Source organism: Haliotis rubra, unplaced genomic scaffold, assembly GCF_003918875.1.
Source record: "Haliotis rubra isolate DU_JTF1 unplaced genomic scaffold, ASM391887v1 Scf1002, whole genome shotgun sequence".
NCBI classification, from domain to species: Eukaryota; Metazoa; Mollusca; class Gastropoda; order Lepetellida; family Haliotidae; genus Haliotis; species Haliotis rubra.
This window is the reverse complement of record NW_025764896.1, coordinates 167,501-187,874: the sequence shown is the minus strand read 5'-3', so window position 1 is coordinate 187,874 and position 20,374 is coordinate 167,501. Positions and strand designations below refer to the sequence as shown.

At 42.6% G+C, this 20,374-nt stretch overlaps 1 protein-coding gene across 1 annotated transcript in view; it reads right to left on the bottom strand.

Moving 5' to 3' along the window:
• Positions 1–249: 249 nt before the first annotated feature.
• LOC124267233 overlaps positions 250–20,374 on the bottom strand; it is a 107,590-nt gene continuing 87,465 nt past the window's right edge. Inside the window, exons 2-5 of the mRNA XM_046702151.1 lie at positions 6,220–6,570; positions 4,256–4,579; positions 1,554–1,625; positions 250–533 (exon numbers count right to left, since the gene is read on the bottom strand). Of these exons, the coding sequence (XP_046558107.1) occupies positions 439–533; positions 1,554–1,625; positions 4,256–4,579; positions 6,220–6,570 (842 nt within the window). The 3' untranslated portion in view covers positions 250–438. The remainder of the gene's footprint in view (positions 534–1,553; positions 1,626–4,255; positions 4,580–6,219; positions 6,571–20,374) is intronic.

Sequence of the window (20,374 nt, the reverse complement as noted above, 5' to 3'; positions counted from 1 at the left end):
ATCTTAACACCAAGTACTTAATATTGTTCAAACTTCCAAACTTCGGATATAACGAAGTTTCTTGCGAAGTTAATTATATCTTGAATGGATAAAGCATAATATCTAAATCAAAATATTGACAGCTGATTACAGTGAAACCTCGCTTGACTCAGACCAGAAGACTTCGAATATTTCGAGTTATCAGTAGTACCTGTAACTATAAATCTCTAACATCTTAATTGAGTTAAATATTAATGTGTTCGAGTTAACGAAATGTCACTGTAAATGGCTGTATATTGTATTTCTATTGAAACTGTTGACGATGTCATTTCTTCCAGACACGACGTTATATGACGTCACGGATGGTGTGGTACCATTGACAGCACAGGACACCGGGTGTCAGTCCTGTAGATGAAGCCCGCGGGGACTGATGAAGGTGTAACTTGAGTACTCTCTGCATTACAAACCGGCCAGGGATGTCAAACACAAAACCACCATGACTGTAAGGCGTGCTGTTGGTGTTGAACTCGATCCTCGATTTGGGTCGCTATCTACTGGAACATTAAGACATTATATTAAGCCATGTGATGGGATCATTGGAATATTCTTTGAAACTGAAATAACGGTAGCATTTTTAAATCAGGTGCGTGATGATTTTACTACATTTAGTTTTGTAGTTTGAAACTCTGCGTCACCTCGGTATATGCTCAAATATATTGAACATGTTGTGTTTGTGAGACAGTACAAAACGACTAACACTGGGTCATTGAATGTAGGGGCGGTGGGGTAGCCTAATGGTTAAAGCGTTGGATCGTCACGCCGAAGACCCGGGTTCGAATCCCCACATGGGTACAATGTGTGAAGCCCATTTCTGGTGTCCCCAACCCTGATGTTGCTGGAATATTGCTAAAAGCGGCGTAAAACCAAACTCAGTCAGTCAGTCATTGAATGTATGTCATTTTCATAGCAAAAACGTTTCATAACATAAATTCCATTTACATTTAAAGGTGCCTGAGAGAAATGGAACATACAGACAAATGTTTGTTTGTTTGTGAATAATCTAGTCGAGACCAAACAATCCGGTGACTGACATCATGAGCATCGATCTATCCAATTGGGTTACGGTGACATACATCATCCAAATCAGCGAGCCCTACCACCCGATTCCGTCAGTCGCCTCTTACGACAAGCGTGGATCGCTTAAGATCAAAATATAAACTATATTAACTATGAAAATAATATGTGGCAGAATAAATGCCGTGCTCTTGTTACCATTGGTAGCTTTTTTATCATATCTTTTGCATGAAATATGTTGGGCTGAAGTACAACTTGAACAGCATTTAGAAAAGGGGGCCCTGAAGGACAACTTGAACAGCATTTAGAAAAGGACATACTGAATAATTCATAATTGCTCGTTTTGAATTTAGAAAGGAAAAAAAACAACCAAAGGAGTACATATACACAATAAGTATGTTGGACGCCCACAAGAGTTATCAGTATTCAAACACAACCAGGGGAGACAACTCACTCTTCCACAAATGATGCAATAAGGGTTTGTCGGTAGAGGTACTAACCTACTGCCTCCATGGCACAAGATCCGGTCTTCATGCAATCGTGTCTTTCCGTAGCAGGTTTAATTTCTATAGCTGAAACAACAAGTTCAAATTAGAATAACAGCTTCTTCCTTAATGGGTGCAGCTCTGAATGGTGAGTGAAATGGGGGATGTTCTTTACATGGAACATACTACACACAAGGGCGGGGACAGGTAATGAGTTGGACCCGGGTACCCGTCTCAATACCCAGACCCGTTATGATCATGTGACTAATAGATTAAACAATGTCATATGTTACTCTTTCATGAATAAAAGGTCTTTGTCTTTGAAGATTTATACATAATTTACAGTCACTTCTTTTGAATATAATACATGGTTAAGATCTTGAAAAACTCGAAATTTTAGCCTTTCGAGCTGAAGAATATATTGCCATTTCTTGCAAATTTGATGTCGGGAATTGACAAAACGGGTATCCGGGTAGGGTAGGGTAATAGGGTGGGGTACCCGGGTAGAAAATTAACCCTACTATAATACAATGATTCACCTCGCCATACATAATTTGGTTAAAAATCTGATTTGAGGGACCAACTACTGCATGGGCATGGCAGAGCAGAGCAGAGCAGAGCAGAGCAGGGCAGGGCAGAGCAGGGCAGGGCAGGGCAGGGGGCAGGGCAGGGCAGGGCAGGGCACGGCAGGGCAGGGCAGCGCAGCGCAGAGCAGGGCAGTGTTTGATTTTGGGGGGTTAATAAATAGATAATATGTTGAGAATAATACACACACTCTCAATCAATACCATGTGGTTCCGTCCTTGATTAAAGTCTGTGAATGGTATCCAGTAGTGATACAAATAACAGGGAAACTTATGGATGAATATACTCCGACACGTCATATTTCTGTCGTTGGTATCCATACATATCCCCCTTTTATCTTTACTTGTTTGTTTGTTGCTTAACGCCGCATCAGCAATATTCCAGCTAAATGGCGGCAGTCTGTAAATAATCGTGTCAGGACCAGACAATTAAGTGATCAGCACCCTAAGTAACGATCTATGCAATTAGGATAAAATGACATGTGTCAACCAAGTCAGCGAGTCTGACCGCCCGATCCCATTAGTCGTCTCTTACGATAAGCATGGGTTGCTGAAGACCAATTATAACCCGGATCTTCACGGGTACTTTGTCCTTAAGTAGATCGGAACTTATTAACTCTCCATTTATTAAGGAGCGGGCTTTCTTATGAAATACTCCATCCGAATGCGTCTTTGTAATATTGACAGCTTCAGTGGCCCAGTAGACAGTGTTTGCTCTCAACACCACACAAAAAGAACTACCTTTTAAAGTGTTTTGGCCCAGACCACGGAGGTGGTCGGATCATTTGGGTATCAGTTGAAGATATAGAGTGAGTGAGGTTAAAATCAAACACGCTGGCAGTATTCCAACCCAGTTTTAAAAACTGAAGCAGGGAGTGAGTTTAGTTTTACCCATGCGGGGAATCGTTCCCGCGTCTCCATCGAAGGAAAACATAGAATGTTACTTTTAAATTAAGTTGTATGACCGAGTAATATATTTTTAAAGAAATCAAATTATCTCAGTACTTAAGATATAGCGTAAAGTGGAACGCCGCACTCATTGTTATTGCACCTGCAAGACGACGGTCTGCTAATATTATAATCTGGACCATACAATACCGTGATGGTCTGCGACGGTCAGCTAATATTAGAATCTGGACCATACAATACCGTGATGGCCTGCGACGGTCAGCTAATATTAGAATCTGGACCATACAATACCGTGATTGATATTAAGCGCTATGACGATCAACTTCGCTTGATACCTGGACACATTCAGCTCCCTAGGCTGGAATACTGTTTGAAGGTGAGTTATACCCAACTCAATTGGGCCCTTAAGGAGGTCATGACACTTCGCGAGACCTTAGTACTTCCGGAGACGAACAACGTGCTTTTCGAATGGTCTTATGGTTGTCAGTCGGAACCGATATTCCTTACAGGAATACCAAATTTCCGATCTAACCATCCCCAGCAACAGCTGTGATAGCTAAACATGGTTGTACACTTGGTCTGGTCTTGTAAAGTCATACTTGGCGTTCGCGCAATTTTGAACCAGTACTGGTTCTTGAATATACGCTTATCGCCGGGAATCTGATAGCGGAAGTAAGCTGGGCCCCCGTCTCGCATATCGCAAGTTGGCGCGCGCAAAGGGAGCCGGGAACCAGCTTAGTACCGGAAGTAGCGCCTCGAGAGACTACAGAGCCTATTATAATAAGTTCTCTTATATTGTGCTAACCTCCATATACAAAGTGTATGCTTAAAGCTGCATGTAAGGCGATAGAAGGTTAAGAGTCACCCCATCCCACCGGGTACCCATTTACTGCTGGGTGAGATAGTATTAAACAACTAATTTGATTAAGTTGACACCCCATGTGTTACATATCGTTCGTTGCGGGGCAAAACTGAATCTCCCGACTCTCTAGAGTCAAGCTGCCAAACACGGTTACCCATCCAAGGACTCTCCGCCAATAACCATGCTTAACTTCAACTGATTTGTGACCTGTGCTCTTTACACAAGAGACCACAACACCACTGAACAGACACATGATAAATAAGGCGCCATGCAATTAAATAGTAACATAAAATAAATAAAGATGAGAAAAGAGGAAAATTCAAATATAAGGAAAAAATGAAACATTGAATCATTTAGCTCACCTGGTAAATGTACGCTAACGTCATCGAACATATTATTCCTGTTATATTCTCCTTCGAAAGCACATCTGTATATTACACCTGTTGCGTTCGAATTCGCAAATATTTCCAGTGGCTGGGTAGCGTAGATATCACACTCATTGTTTTTAAGTTCTCTCACTGGCCGATTGTTCGGAATGACCTTGAACCGGTCATGACCTTTCGGCCTGTACAGCCAAGTGAGCTTTTTGGGTGGAAATCCGACCTTGGCCTTGCAATCGACAATTAAGGACGAGTTAACCTCAATGACCAAGTAGTTATAATGGATGGATGGTCGCGTGGCGTCAACTGAAAATAAACAGAACAGAATGGAATAAAAGAAGGAAGGAAGATAAGAAAGCAACAACAAAATATAACATCAGCATGCTATTTAAAAGGCTCTGCGTTTAGAGAAGTCGAATTCGTCCTGTTTTAAACGCCAGGGGAAGACACATTGTAGCGAGGCATTTAGTAAACATCAAACATTGCATCAATGTTGGGAGTCGAACTCGGACTTCTGGGTGGCTGGCAAAGGCACAGACCAGGCCCCTATCACTGAAAGATGGATGTTTGGATGCAACAGCGTTAGATGACGCGCTGCAACGGCATGACCAGAGACGTGGGTGTTAGGAAAGATACGGGATTTAAACTGGAACAAATGTCTGTTACAACTTGTTTTATCATTATCATGCTTCATACAATGTAATATGTCACAGCATACCGAAATTCTGGAACAGAATGATTTCCACAGAATACTAAACACAACATACAGTGCTGAGATTCATTACAGTACATGAGAACATACTCTTATTTAAAGTACCCCTTAACGTCAAATTACCTTTAACAGACATTGATGGATCCTTTTTACTTCAAATTACCGTAACAGACATTAAAGGATCCCTTCATTTCCAAGCACCTTTTTAACCCTCAATAATGGATACTCTTAGTTGAAATTGGGACGGTAGCCTAGTGGTTATAACGTTCGCTCGTAACGCCGAAGACCCGGGTTCGATTCCCCACATGGGTAAAATGTGTGAAGCCCATTTCTGGTGTCCCCCGTCGTGATATTGCTGGAATATTGCTAAAAGCGGCGTAAAACCAAACTCACTTACTCAGTTAGTTCAAATTACCTTTAAAAGACACATTAAATGACCCCTTTACTTCAAATTACCTTTAACGGACATTAAAAGGTCCCTGGGCTTCAAATTACCTTTAACAGAACTATAAGGGTCCCTTCATTTCAAATTACCATTAACAGACATAAAAGGGTTCCTTCACTTCCAATTACCTTTAACGGACATTAAAAGATCCCTGGGCTTCAAATTACCTTTAATAGAACTATAAGGGTTCCTTCACTTCAAAATACCTTTAACAGACATAAAAGGGTTCCTTCACTTCAAATTACCTTTAACGGACATTAAAAGATCCCTGGGCTTCAAATTACCTTTAACGGACATAAAAGGGTTCCTTCACTTCAAATTACCTTTTAAAGTGACATGAATGGGTCACTTTACTTCAAATTACCTTCAGCAGACAATTAAATGATCCCTCATTTTCTAATTGCCTTTTAACAGACATTAGAGGATCCATTCACTTCAATTTACCTTAATACATACAATGGTCCATTCCAAATTACCTTTAACAGACATAAAAAGACTGTTTTATTTCAAATTACCTCAAACAGACATTAAAGGACCCCTTCATTCCAGATTACCTTAAACGGACTTTAAAAGGGCTCTGGGCTTCACATTACCTTTAACAGACATAAAACGGTCTCTCCTTTTCTAATTGCCTCTTATCAGACAATAGAGGATCCCTTCACTTCAATTTATCTTAAACATACATACAATGGTCCCTTCACTTCAAGTTACCTTTAACGGACATAAAACGTCCCTGGGCTTAAAAAAACTTTAAAACAGACATAAAAGGGTCCCTTCACTTCAAATTACCTTTAACAGACAGATGCAGCACCTTTTGCACTGTAGACGTCCCCACATATTTACAGACATACATCCCCCGATCCGAACACTGCAGGTCTCTCAACACAAGAGTAAACTCCGTCAGTTCTGTCTCAATAGTGATTTTCTGCCTGATCCGGGATTTAAAGGAATAATCCACGCCAGTTGCCCATTCCGGTGTCTTGGAATCCGCTGGTAAGCGCACGATCGTAACTTCGGATCCGTCAGGCTCTCTTCGGATCCAAGAAATGACATACCACCTGTGATAGCCTTCAAGCCTACACTGGAGAGTGGTGCTTTGACCTACGTAGCCTTCGGCAGCACTCGGCACCTCAAATTCACCTGTAAAAAAGTAATTGATCGTTGAAATACAGCACGTTGAAGGAAATGTTTTACTAGGGAGTTGACTTGGAACTAATGTTTTACTGCTTATACTGTTTTATTCCTTTCTACTGCTTCTTCTATTTTTATTTTGTTTGTTTTGTTTTGTTTGTTTTTGTGTGTTTTTGTGGAGGGGGGGGGGCAGTTGTTTGTTTGTTTCTGTTTTGTTCTAGGACTTTTGGGGGGTGTTTTTGTTTGTTTGTTGTTTTTTGTTGGGGTTTGTTTTGTGTTTTTGTTTTGTTTTTTGTTGTTGTTTTTTGGGGGGTGGGGTGGGGTGGAGAAGGTGTGTGTGTGTGGCATCTTATGTATTTTTTACTTTTTGTACATTTTAATTGGATAGAACTGCCCTTGAAATGGTGATGTGTGGTCACGAAGTGCAATCAAACACCACTATTTCGAAGGTGTAGGTACATCGAGTTAAAGGAGGTTCGAAACAACCGCACACGGTGGGCTAGCCCAGTGGTTAAAGTATTCACTGGTCACGATTCCCCACATGGTTACAATGTTTGCAGCCCATTTCTGGTGTACCCACCATGATATTGCTGGAATATTGCTAAAAGCTGCGTAAAACCATACTCACTCACTCACTCATTTATTCGTTACGCCTAACCGTTCGCTTCCGACCATCATACGTCTTTACACCCATTCAATTTAATTAAAACGCCATTGCATTGAAAACGCATTGACTACGCATTGACTCCAAACGTTTCAAATTAACTTCAGAATGCCATTCACAAATATTGATGAAGCGGACACTTTTCTTTCCACTTTTAAGCCTATTACAACCACTCTGACAAACCTTGCGTGATCGCTGACACGGAACATTTATCTGACCTAATGACAGTTTAATGTACCGTTAATAGTACCGTTAGTCACATGTTGATACATGTTGGTCTTAAGTGGTGCGTTTGTGCTTGTAACATCAAATTAACACATAGTCACTTTGCACAATTAAAAGGAAAGAACAATTACTTCAACAAAGATACACATATTGAGATCCTTTTGAAGGTATAGTACGTTCAGTTCAGCAAACCATTAAGAAACACTCCCCTTAAGTGTTTCGTCTTGATTGTATCGTGTATAATTTAAACCAAGTCAACCATTCCTCGCATGCGATTTCACTGTATCAAACTGGAAAAACATGCAACGCGTGTTTATAGAGGCTGTGTTTTTTTAACGACGTACTTGTCGACCCGCTGAATGAAACACTCCGGCTGAAAACAGTCAACGGGTTCGAGCTTCCGCATTCGACATAAATTTCCCCGTTCCCTTTTAACCCTACTCGGCGTTAAACCATGACGTCATACTATTGTTCTTTATTGGACCTTACGGTTTCAGGGTTGGATTACTGTTTTATGTTGTTTTTTGTTCAAAAGAGTATTAGAGTGTAAACCTTCTTTTTCCCGGCAGAAAAGTGCGGCCTGCAAAATAGTTACATCTGAACAAGATCCATACCGATTCCCTTTATTAGTTACAAAACAAAAATGCACCCAGACTGGGGGCAAATTGTTGCAGAGTATGAAAAAAAACTGTGAATGTTGCCTTACGCCGCAGCGTATCTTTTCATTCATTCATTTCACGGTGGCCGGTAAAGAATTACCCGTGAAGGTCCGGGTTAGAATGAACCTTCAGTAAACCATGCTTGTCGTAAGAGGCGACTAACGGGATCGGGTGGTCAGGCTTGCTGACTTGGTTGACACATGTCATCGGTTCCCAACTGCGCAGGTCGATGCTCATGCTGTTGATCACCAGATTGTCTGGTCCAGACTCGATTATTTACAGACCGCCGCCATAGAGCTGGAATATTGCTGAGTGCGGCGTAAAACTAAACTCACTTACTCACTCACACGGTAAAGAATTAACCCTGGACAAAACATGGAACGTCAATGCTACGTAATTATCCAGTCTTGACTAGCCTGAGAAACAAATTGAGTTTGGTGTCCATGTAAAGACAGAACAATTTGTAAAACGTCCGCACTTGGAACTATTTCCGCGTCTTAACGACGACTGTGTATTACAGACAACCTAGTGATTGATATCATGAGCGATACACAGGTTAACTATGACACGCAATCAATGTGTTTGTTTGTGTGTTGTTTTACGCCGCACTCAGCAATATCCCAGCTATATGGCGGCGGTCTGTAAATAATCGAGTCTGGACCAGACAATCTGGTGATCAACAGCATGAACATCGATCTACGCAATTGGGATACGATGACATGTGTCAACCAAGTCAGCGAGCCTGACCACCGATCCCGTTAGTCGCCTCTTACAACAAGCATGGGTTACTGAAGACCAATTCTAACCCGGATCTTCACGGGTATCAATCCGAGTCTGACGATTCATGTGTTCGCCTTGTACCTTCAGCTGACGTTGTCAAAATTGGACACCCACGAGGACGTAAGAATCTACGACATCGAGCTGTCATCCAATAGCAACTAACAGACTCTACAGCTCATCACCGAGATCAGAGGGCGGTGGGGTAGCCTAGTGGTTAAAGTGTTCACTCGTCACTCTAAAAACCAGGTTCGATTCCCCACATGGGTACAATGTGTGAAGCCTGTCTCTGGTGTCTCCGTCATGATATTGCTGGAATATTGCTAAAAGCGACGTAAACTAAAGCCACGCACTCGCTCACAGATCAGAGCTTGACAAAATCGCAAAGCAGGTTACAAGCACACGAGTTCCACCTGGGCGTAACGGTACAAGACAAGAGTTCCACTTGGGCGTAACGGTACAAGACAAGAGTTTAAATTAAATTCTGGATACTCCAAGATGTTCGGAGGCGTTGAAACGTTTTTTAACCCAACTAAAGGTGTTCTACTGTCGGAACGTCAATACGAGACACAGACTGAGCTACGGCAGGGCTTTCCTCGGAGATAATCGTGTATCCAGGCGTGTGTGCGTGTGTCGTACGGAGACGTTGTGTCGGGGACGACCCGATAACTCACGCCTTGGACGCTTTTAACTGCAGCTGTGGCTGCCACGTGACGTGAACGACGCGTTAACCAGCACAAATCACATCGTTGGGTATCTTACTGTCCATTTAGCGGACGCTGTTTTTGTGTGTATGGCAGTGAGATGTTGGAGGACCTTGTCCTCAGCCTCACATCTAGCAAGCCCGACTGTTGAGACAAACTGGTCGACAGAGTTGGTTCACATATATACGCACACTGACCAAAATTGGGTCTTGACCAGAGGACCTAGTGGTCGATAGCTCGATCATGTTTTTTCACATTAATGACAAATAATAACAGTCGACTCTGGATAAGATAAACCAGTGGTGGTCGGAGTGCAAAAAGTGTTCCACTAATCTAAAGGTATTGAAACCGAATCTGTATAAAACATATCTGCGCTCGATAATGTGAACATGTTTCCAAATGTACATACACAAAAATATAGAAAAATGTGGCGTTTTTCAAACATATAGAAATATTCCATAGTTTGACTCCGGAGCATGGAAACCAGAGATCGATAGTGTGATCAGTTTCACACAACTAACAATTTGTTTTTGTTTTATTGTTGGTTAATGCCTCACTCAGCAGTGTAAAGCTATATAACGACTGTCTGTAAATAATCGAGTCTGGACTGTCAATCCAGTGATCATCATCATGAACATCGATCTGCGCAATTGGGATACGATGACATTTGACAACCAAGTCAGCAAGCCTGACCGCCCGATTCCGTTAGTATTTCACATGTGATATACTGTTCCAAAGCGACGACCGCCGCCGTGGTGTAGTGGTTAGAGCGTCCGCCCGGAGAGCGGAAGGTCGCGGGTTCGATCCCCGACCGCGTCATACCAAAAGACGTTAAAATATGGTACTTGTTGGTCCCTGCCTGGCACTCGGCATATATGGGTACTACAAGGACTGGTCGGCTCGGAGTCAGTATAATGTGTCTGAGTGGGGTATTCATGCTTCACTGCGGCATGGTATCTCAGTGGGCTAGCACTATAAAACCAGCTTAAGTCTGGGCTAGTACAAGCAGCCGCACATACACATACACACGCATGCACGACGTTATATGAGCGAAATATTCTCAAGCACGACGTTAAACCCAATTTCACCTCAACCCACCTGTTCCAAAGCGGTGTAAAACAACGTTCAGTTACTCCTGACGTTTACAATGGGCCCACCTTATACAAGAAGTGTGGAAATTTAATGGAGACACCAAGGATGAACCTGTCATTAACAACATGCTTCATTTATTAAGGATAACGCGGTATTTGACATTTGAATGTTAAGCTTTTGCCAAAGAAATATTTGATTCAGATAAATCACGTTCCTATAATACATTAAATATGATATAAATTCTGTCAACTTGGATTCCGATTTTTCATATTCTCCGAACAGTGAAGCAAGGTAAAGAAATATCGCTTTGCGGGTGAAACGTAGCGGAAATGATTTTAGTGTCACGGCAAAGTATGACACGCGATGGGGGTCGAGGCTTCAGCCAAGGGCAGATAACTCTCTCTCGAACAGGCACTCCAAACTGACGTATCGTTGACAGACGTGAGTCGCTGTTATCGATCTGATAACCGGTATTATGTGTAGATAAAAGGCATTCATTCCAAACACAGAAGGATTAATTTCCTAGGAACGTGAGTCCAGTGATGTCGAGATAGATCCGTCAACCACGAGCATCAGCCTGCTCACAAAGCACGAGCGACTGAGCGAGGGGATTAACTGGGCTTTTCTTCCGCGCACGCACCCGACATTAGCGCACCGATCGCTTTCAGTAGACCTGTTAGCATTGACGGGTAATTAACAACGTTGATTAAACACAGGGAAATTGGTTGGTACTTTGTTTGAGCCTTATTTGATCGTTTTTGTTAGAGCTTAAGTGCTTTATAGCGCTGTTGTTTTAGGTTAGAATGGGGTCCTTGTTTGCTCCTATATTCATCCATTTTGGTAGCTTTAGACGAATCTCCGTTTGTGAACAAGGACGAAATACACTCTGGTAGTCTCAAACGCAGTCTCGTTCTCATTGCGAGATTTCTTTTGAAGGTTCAGGTGACCGCTGTTTATGGTGATTGGTGATATTGATCATCTCCTCAAAATATCGTTTTGATTACTGTAATGCTAATCTTAGGTTATCTGTATCAGTTTATTGAGTGAGTGAGCTTAGTTTTACGCCGCGCTCAGCAATATTCCAGCTTTATGGCGGCTCGTCTGTAAATAATCGAGTCTGGACCAGACAACCCAGTCATCAACAGCATGATCATTGATCTACGCAATTGGGAACCAATGACATGTGTCAAACAAGTCAGCGAGTCTGACCAGCCGATGCCGTTAGTCGCCTCTTATGGTGTCTGTCATCATATAAACTGGCCCATGAAGATCCGGGTTAGAATGAACCTTCAGTAACCAATGCTTGTCGTAAGAGGCGACTAACGGGATTGGGTGGTCAGGCTCGCTGACTTTGTTAACACATGGCATCGGTTTTCACAGATCGATGCGTATGCTGTTGATCACTGGATAGTCTGGTCCAGACTTGATTATTTACTGACCGCCGCCATATAGCTGGTATATTGCTGAGCGCGGCGTAAACCTAAGCTCACTCACTCACTTAGGCTTACGAGAGCTTTGTGAAACGGGCCCAGGTTCTTAAAACCAGCTTACAGCATAACCCCGGCATCTAAAATGTTGAAAACATCAGCATTCGAATGAAGAGACGATCGACACATCAGGCAGTTTTAACAGAATATGTAATCCGGTCGTAAGTTACACATATATAAGCTCATTTATCCAAGAGGTCTGATGTAAATGTACCCTAAGTGACAAACACATAGCAAGTTTACAGTTTCCTCGAAAAAAGGAATGGAATACAAATAAAAATTTCTACACACTTTTAAACGAGGCGAAATATGCTAGGATTCGAACCTGGAACTTGCTTGTATAGAGAGTGAATTTGGTTTTACGCCGCTTTTAGCAGTATTCAAGCAATATCATGGCGGGGGACAGAAATGGGCTTCACATATTATATCTAGTGGGGAATCGAACCAGGGCCTTCGGCGTCACGACTAAACGCTGCAACGACAAGGCTACCCCACCGCCCCTCCTTGTATACAGCGAAGGTTTTAAACACAAGGTCGACCAACTACCAGTATCCCAAAGTATTCTACGTGATTCAAAGTAAACGAAATAGTTTCCACATGTTGCTAGCCAGTCGGGCTAGCTATGCCTGTAAGTTACTAGCTCACACAGTAATTCAATAGCCCGAAATTTGAATGTAAATTAAGCAAAATATTACAAAAAAGATGAAAATAAAATGATGTCGGCATGACCCGGGCTTCATCGCTAAGCTGCTAATATGATGAACATTTCTAACAGGCCATAATCTTGCGTGTGTCTCTAAGTGTATTATAACTTAGTAAGTCGGAGAGAGTGATATATTCACTAGCCAGTCGAGCCAGTGACTGTGGAGATTTTCTGGCCCGACTGGATTTTTGCTAGCCAAGGGCTAGCGGGCCAGTGGCTATTTCGCACACTTGTGATTCCCCTTTGCGTAATACTTCAAGAACGGTAGATTATACAGGCAACAAAATATCATCCATGAAACAAGAAGTCTGTAAAGTAATTACATAGTTCCTGGGAGAATGAGATTCCAAATAATCTCTGCTTGGTGGTGATTAATCCGATGTACATTGGTTATTTATAGTGGAAGGATTTATGTCTACACAAAATTACACTGGATGCGCTGGTGACATTTGAAAATGACATTAAAGCCGTTAAGACCTGAGACGTCGGGTTGATAATTGTAGAAATAGAACAGAAACAGAAAACGTTGTCGTTCTGACAGCACAGATGAGTGTCCATATAGGTGACTGCACAATCAAACTCTGTGATTGATTTTAGATAGAGATAAGATGCAGGGCCCGTTTCACAAAGCTCTCGTAAGCCTAAGATCTCGAACCTTTCTTACCTCCTATACTGTAACATAGGAAGTACGAATGCTACGAGAAAAGTTAAGAGATCATCATCTTCTTCTTCTTCTTCACCGCAATCCTCTTCCTCCTCCTCCTCATCACATCATCATCATCATCATCATCATCATCATCATCATCATCATCATCATCATCATCATTATTATCATCTACTTCGCCGTCCTCCTCCTCATGATCATCATCATCCACTTCTTCGCCGTCCTCATCATCATCTCCATCATCGTCGTGGGGCGGTGTGGTAGCCTAGTGGTTAAAGCGTTCGCTCGTCACGCCGAAGACCCGGGTTCGATTCCCCACATGGGTACAATGTGTGAAGCCCATTTCTGGTGTCCCCCAGTTTTCGCCATAGGAGACGGCATTGTACGTCGTCACATACCATAGCACTGTACGCACTTCATCCAGTGATAGAGGCGGTGGGGTAGCCTAGTGGTTAAAGTGTTCGCTCGTCACGCCGAAGACCCGGGTTCGATTCCCCACATGGGTACAATTTGTGAAGCTCATTTCTGGTGTTCCTCGCCGTGATATTGCCGGAATAATGCTAAAAGCGGCGTAAAACTAAACTCACTCCTGCATTAGACTCTACAAACAAAAAATCACTTTTTCCTTATTCAGACACTACAATGCACGTGGTCCCTCCATCAGATTCTACAAACACGAAAGAACAGTTTCCTCCGATATTACATCGAACACTACACACACAAATAGAACAGTTTCCTCCGATATTACATCGAACACTACACACACAAATAGAACAGTTTCCTCCGATATTACATCGAACACTACACACACAAATAGAACAGTTTCCTCCGATATTACATCGAACACTAAACACACAAATGAATGTTTTTCTTCTTCAGATTTTATTAAAAGCGCATACTCCCTTCATACGATTCTACAAATACAAGCAGTGTTTGCCCTTAAGCTTGAAAAGCTGCAGGCACTAAGAACCCAGAACCATAAAACGTTCTGATCAGAATGTGAAGGACCCATATTTTAGCTATATAAAGTAATTCCCAACAAACAAAAAATGTGACAACTAACAAACTGAGTTAAAGAGTTTAACTTAACTCTAGTGACTGACTAGACTTCACTTACAACAAATCAATATCAATGTCAAGACCCAAGTCTTCTGAAAAGTCTGAATCAAAATGTTCCGACAGGGATATGTCAGTTATTGGAGATGATAAAAGCTGTCGGCCATAAGGACCTACAGAAAACAAAAGCTGTGGGTCCGCATGGTTTTCAGTCGGCTCCGGGCCTAAGGACCGACGTTAAGTTCGAACGCTGAATACAAGTGAATGCTTTTCCACAGATACTATTAACTCAAACGAATGCCTTTCTTCATCAGACACTACAGAATACGTGTGTTGCCTTCAGTCGACATTACAACACTCCCACCGCAATTTATCAGATGCAACACAAGTAACGTCCCTTCATCCAATTACACAATACAAATGGTCGCCCGGATTGCTCACAAAACACATGCTCCCTTCAACACTGAGTACAGTCAATGAAACTGAACACATTCCCAAGATTCAGTCAATAACGAGCCACTTAACAGTTATAAACCATGGGGTTGTCCGGACGCGTACCTCGCAAACTACGCCATGTTGGACACAATGAAGGTTCTCCGTGGTATACAACCCAAAGAACGCGAGTAAAATGTGTCTCTCGGCCGTTGCCGTAATCGAATATCTGAGATCAATAATTTATCAATCAGCGGGCGATTGAATCAGTGATTTCAATCACAGCACATTTGCTGGTGTTTTTGTTATGTTTTTTTTTCTACGAGTGAATCGCCAGTGAATCATGGCGGCATGACAGATACGTATTGTGTCGGGTTTCTGTTACATGTGGAAGTCAGCCTTGTACGTTATGGTCCATATTAGGTGAGTGAGAGGGCAGTTTAGTTTTACGCCGCACTCAGCAATATCCCAGCTATATGGCGGCGGTCTGTAAATAATCGAGTCTGGACCAGACAACCCAGTCATCAACAACATGAGCATCGATCTACGCAATTGGAATACGATGCTATGTGTGAACCAAGTCAGCGCGCCTGACAACCCGATCCCGTTAGTCGCCTCTTACGACAAGCATGGTTTACTGAGGACCAATTCTAACCAGGATCTTCACGGGTATATTGTGTCGAGGGTTCTGTTACACGTGGAAGTCAGGCTTGCGCGTTATGTTCCATATTTGGAGTCTTTAGACAACAAAGGGTTAGCGATCGGCAGTGTTAGTTGTACTGTTTCAGAATAATTAACAACCATATAGAGAGATGAAATGGTTCGGTAGGGTAACCTGGATAAGCGTTGTCTCTTCAAGCTGGGATTTCCTACGGCGGGGATTGGGGTTTTCTTTCTATTTTGGGATATTTTTATTCCAGGCCTGGGTTCGATTCCCCACCTTTCCGGTGTCCCCCGCAGTGATATTGCTGAAATATTGTTAAAAGGCATAAAACAAAACGCACTCACTCACTCTCACAGACATCTGATACGCAGTAATACTGTTCAAAATGGCTCACTCACTCACTCACTCACTTACCCACTCACTCACTGTCAATGGTAATCCAGCGTATCGTGTAGACTGGTGAGGTAGTGCTCACTCTTATCACAATTGCCCGTTACATCTGTCCAGTTGAAGACGAAACGCGTACTTAAAGGGGAACAAGACCCCGATCAATTGCCCTGCCCAGCTAATTTGAGGCAGTTCATTCAACTCGTTTAGTAACTCAAGTTTCACGGTCTAGATCAATCGGGAAAGAAATGTTTAGACCAATTTCAGGCAAAACACCAACCATTAAGACTAGGCTTTTATTGGAACAGGCACCTGAACCTGAAGGCAAGTGTCCCTTTAAATTTAACTCATTTGTTATGAAGTATTTGTTTTCGTGTAACCCCGCAATATTCCAGTCTCACTCAGCTATTGCTATTGTTTTCCTTTACATCAAACGAAATTTGTTTATGAGGATAGTCAGATATTCTCTTGCACTGACATTCTTTATTTGACTAAATTATTATTGAAGAAGCTTTATTCCTGGATATAGGTCAACTGAGTTGTTTCACGTGTTGTGTGCACATGTAAAGATAACAACACGCACCACTGTGTCGAACTTTGATGTGTCGAACCTGCGATTGCCTTGAAATAAACACTTGGACGATGTGCATTGTTGATTTAGTTATCATTTTACGGCAGTGACGAACTTCGAATAGCTTGAAGATCGTTTTCCAAACACACATACAGACTCCACTCCACTCCACTCCACTCCACTCCGCTCCACTCCACTCCACTCCACTCCACTCCACTCCGCTCCGCTCCTCTCCTCTCCTCTCCTCTCCTCTCCACTTTCACTCACTCACTCAACTCCTCCCCGTTCCGCTCAACCCACTCCGCTCCAATACGCCACAATACGCTCACTCAACTCCACTCCGATTCACTCCGCTCCACTCAGTCCACTCCAATACGCTCCAATACACTCACTCTCTCATATTTCTAAAACATGTATGAAATGATGCCACATGCAGCAATAAGGTCGGATTTTTGCTCTGAATATTTCAAGATGTAACTGTCGGTGAAGACGAGCCCGTTGATGATACAATCGACGTCACTGCAGCACGACACTATATACACACACAATTATATGTCCATTTCCATTCACAAGAGGCAGCGACGACTACCGGAATTGAATATATGCGAATTAATATCTGACTATCAAATTATAACAAGTTCGTATATAACAAGTATTTCGTTAAGCGGGGTGAGTGGTGATGGTTCTTTATTGAATTGTTTTTGGTCTCACAAAAATGGTTCATCCCAAAAGAATCGATCAAGCTCGAATTGCTGAATGAAAATCACCGTTGAAGCATGGGATAATATAATATGTTACAATCAAATCATAACAAAACCATCGATATTTGATTAACGTCCCAACATCCCTGCTACATCAGTACGACAGCAGCCACGACTGACTAAACGTGTATAAACACGTACTTTTCAATAATTACAAATGAAAATATTCAGGCTGAAGTAACACGACATAATTATATTATCATACAGATGGATTTATTCACCACCTACTAAGTACATTTGTCCGAATCCAATCAGTGTTGCCAATATTAAATTCGTTCTTATCATTGCCCCATGGCTTTTATAGATGCGATTATTTGGGTATTCGGTTCATGAACTTGACTGCGTTCGGTACAGCTGGAACACTTCAATTACTTTTACAGTAAAACGTCAATAGTGGTTATTGTAAATACGAGTTGACCGACTCTGTTGATGTGCAGTGCACTGTGTAAGACCATAGTGTCAATGCCACGAAATACAGTGTGTAGCTATAGGATATAATACAAGAATGGACGAAGTGCCTATCCCCTTGTTCAAAAGTGGTTATTCTACACGCTGACTGACTCTGCTGATGAGCCGCGCACTGAGGAAGATGACAGTGTCAATGCCACGAAATACAGTATGTAGTACATAATATACCAGTAGTCAGAAGGAATGGTTGAAGATGAACTAATGCTTAGTCTCCGACATTACATAATTTGAATTGAATTTGAAATGTCCCACATCACAACTGGGAGGTCCCCAAAACCTAAATGGATTGTCTGGTCCACACTCGATTATTTACAGACCGATGCCATATATGACTGAAATAGTGCTTAGTGTGACGTTAAAAACAAAAAAATAAACACAAATATAATGAACTAGCTAAATCCCAGTTTCACTGGATTGTTATGGTCCAGACTCTATTATTTACAGACGGTCGTCATATCGCTGGAAAATTGCTGAGTGTGGCGTTAAGATCAAAAGCCAATCATGAAACAAGATGATATTTATCATGATTATAGAAATTCAGTGACAACCACGCACGACAGAGTATTATTTAAAATTTTCTTTTTTCGGTTCTTTAGGCAACTTAAAGAGAACGTCGCTTCTCTGAAATCCTTCCTTAAGTAAGCTCCTCCAAGGACAGTATTTGTGAATGTCAACAAATATTCAAAAGTTCTTAGTACCAAATCAGGATTCGTTCATCACGATATACATATTTATATATCGGGGCATAACTCGGCACCGTACCGTCCGGTTTAAAGAGGTTTCACTGTAATCATGTACACGATTAAAACTTTCCAAGGCTCCAAATAAAGGTACTCACAGTTAACATAATATTTGTCAAAGTACTTTCTTTTGTACTTGAGAGTTCCCTTGCGTGACGGTTCGAGTATAGTTTCCATAAAGCCACTCCACGCTTTTTCCTGACCCCAGCACGTAAACACTGAATAGTGGAGTCGTGGAACACAAGGTCCAAATCTGTCTCCGAGGTCTAACGGTCACCCATCCATGTTAAACTCAATCACAGGCCTATCCCTTCGTCAAACTACTCACGTGATCAGTACGTTTTATATGTGTCGATAAAACTACACAGAACCAGACTGCAATGCCTACATGGTAGGCGGCGCAATGGTTTAGTATCTGATCAGAGTTTGTACTAAATAATTCAAGCAAGCAGACAATGAAAATCTCAGATTGGAAGAGAGTCCGAGTTTGAATGAATGTTTTATGGAAACTAGGAAAGAGTAGGAAATTAGGACAACAGTATATTGCCGTCACTGTCAGGTGCACCCTAAGGTGCTTATAAAAATACATTTATTGCAGTCAATCTGGGGGCAGTATATTCTTTATTACGCACAGGTGGAGGTGTGTTTTTGTCTATACTTCATTGATCAGATGCTGGGGTGATTAAATCACTGCGGTTTGGGGTTCTGAGATTAAAACATACAGCGTCCGGGAAGGAATCATTAAAATTAAACTTGGATGTTTTCAGAGACGAAAATCTTTGCAGGGTTATTTTTTTCGTTGTACATAACGATGGCTTGGATTATCTGATTTTGTTTTCGTGTGGGTCTCGTTGTACAGCCCTATGAATGCATCATGTTAAAAGTGTGAGGTGTGGTTTTGTTTAACACTGCGTTGAACGAGCACTGCAGGTATGTCTTAGAGGGTTAGCTTAATGGATGTGAGGAAGTGAGTCTCAGATGTTTAACACATTAGTACGTGTTGCGTTTAATATTAATTATTACGGGTTGATGGCGGTGTGCTGGATTAGTGAGTGTTGGTTGGGTCGGTGTGGGGTAGTTGTTGGTGGATGGGATGGGGTGGAGTAGTGTTGGTGGAGGGAACGGGATGGGGTAGTTTTGGTGGATGGGATGGGGCGGGGTAGTGTTGGTGGAGGGAACGGGATGGCGTAGTGTTGGTGGATGGGATGGGGCGGGTAGTGTTGGTGGATGGGACGGGGTGGAGTAGTGTTGGTGGAGGGAACGGGATGGGGAAGTGTTGGTGGACGGGTCGGGTCGGGGTAGTTTTGGTGGATGGGTTGGGGCAGGTAGTGTTGGTGGATGGGACGGGGTGGAGTAGTGTTGGTGGAGGGAACGGATGGGGAAGTGTTGGTGGACGGGTCGGTCGGGGTGGGTAGTGTTGGTGGATGGGTTGGGGTGGGTAGTGTTGGTGGATGGCTTAGGTGGGTAGTGTTGGTGGGGTTGGTGTGGGATAGTGTTGGTGTGGATAGTAGTGTTGGTGGGGTTGGTGTGGGGTAGTGTGGTGGATGGTTGGGGTGGGTAGTGTTGGTGGATTGGTTGGGGTGGGTAGTGTTGGTGGATGGGTTGGGGTGGGTAGTGTTGGTGGATGGGTTGGGGTGGGTAGTGTTGGTGGATGGGTTAGGGTGGGTAGTGTTGGTGGGGTTGGTGTGGGAATAGTGTTGGTGGATGGGGCAGTGTTCGTGGGGTTGTGTGGGGGTAGTGTTGGTGGATGGGGCAGGGT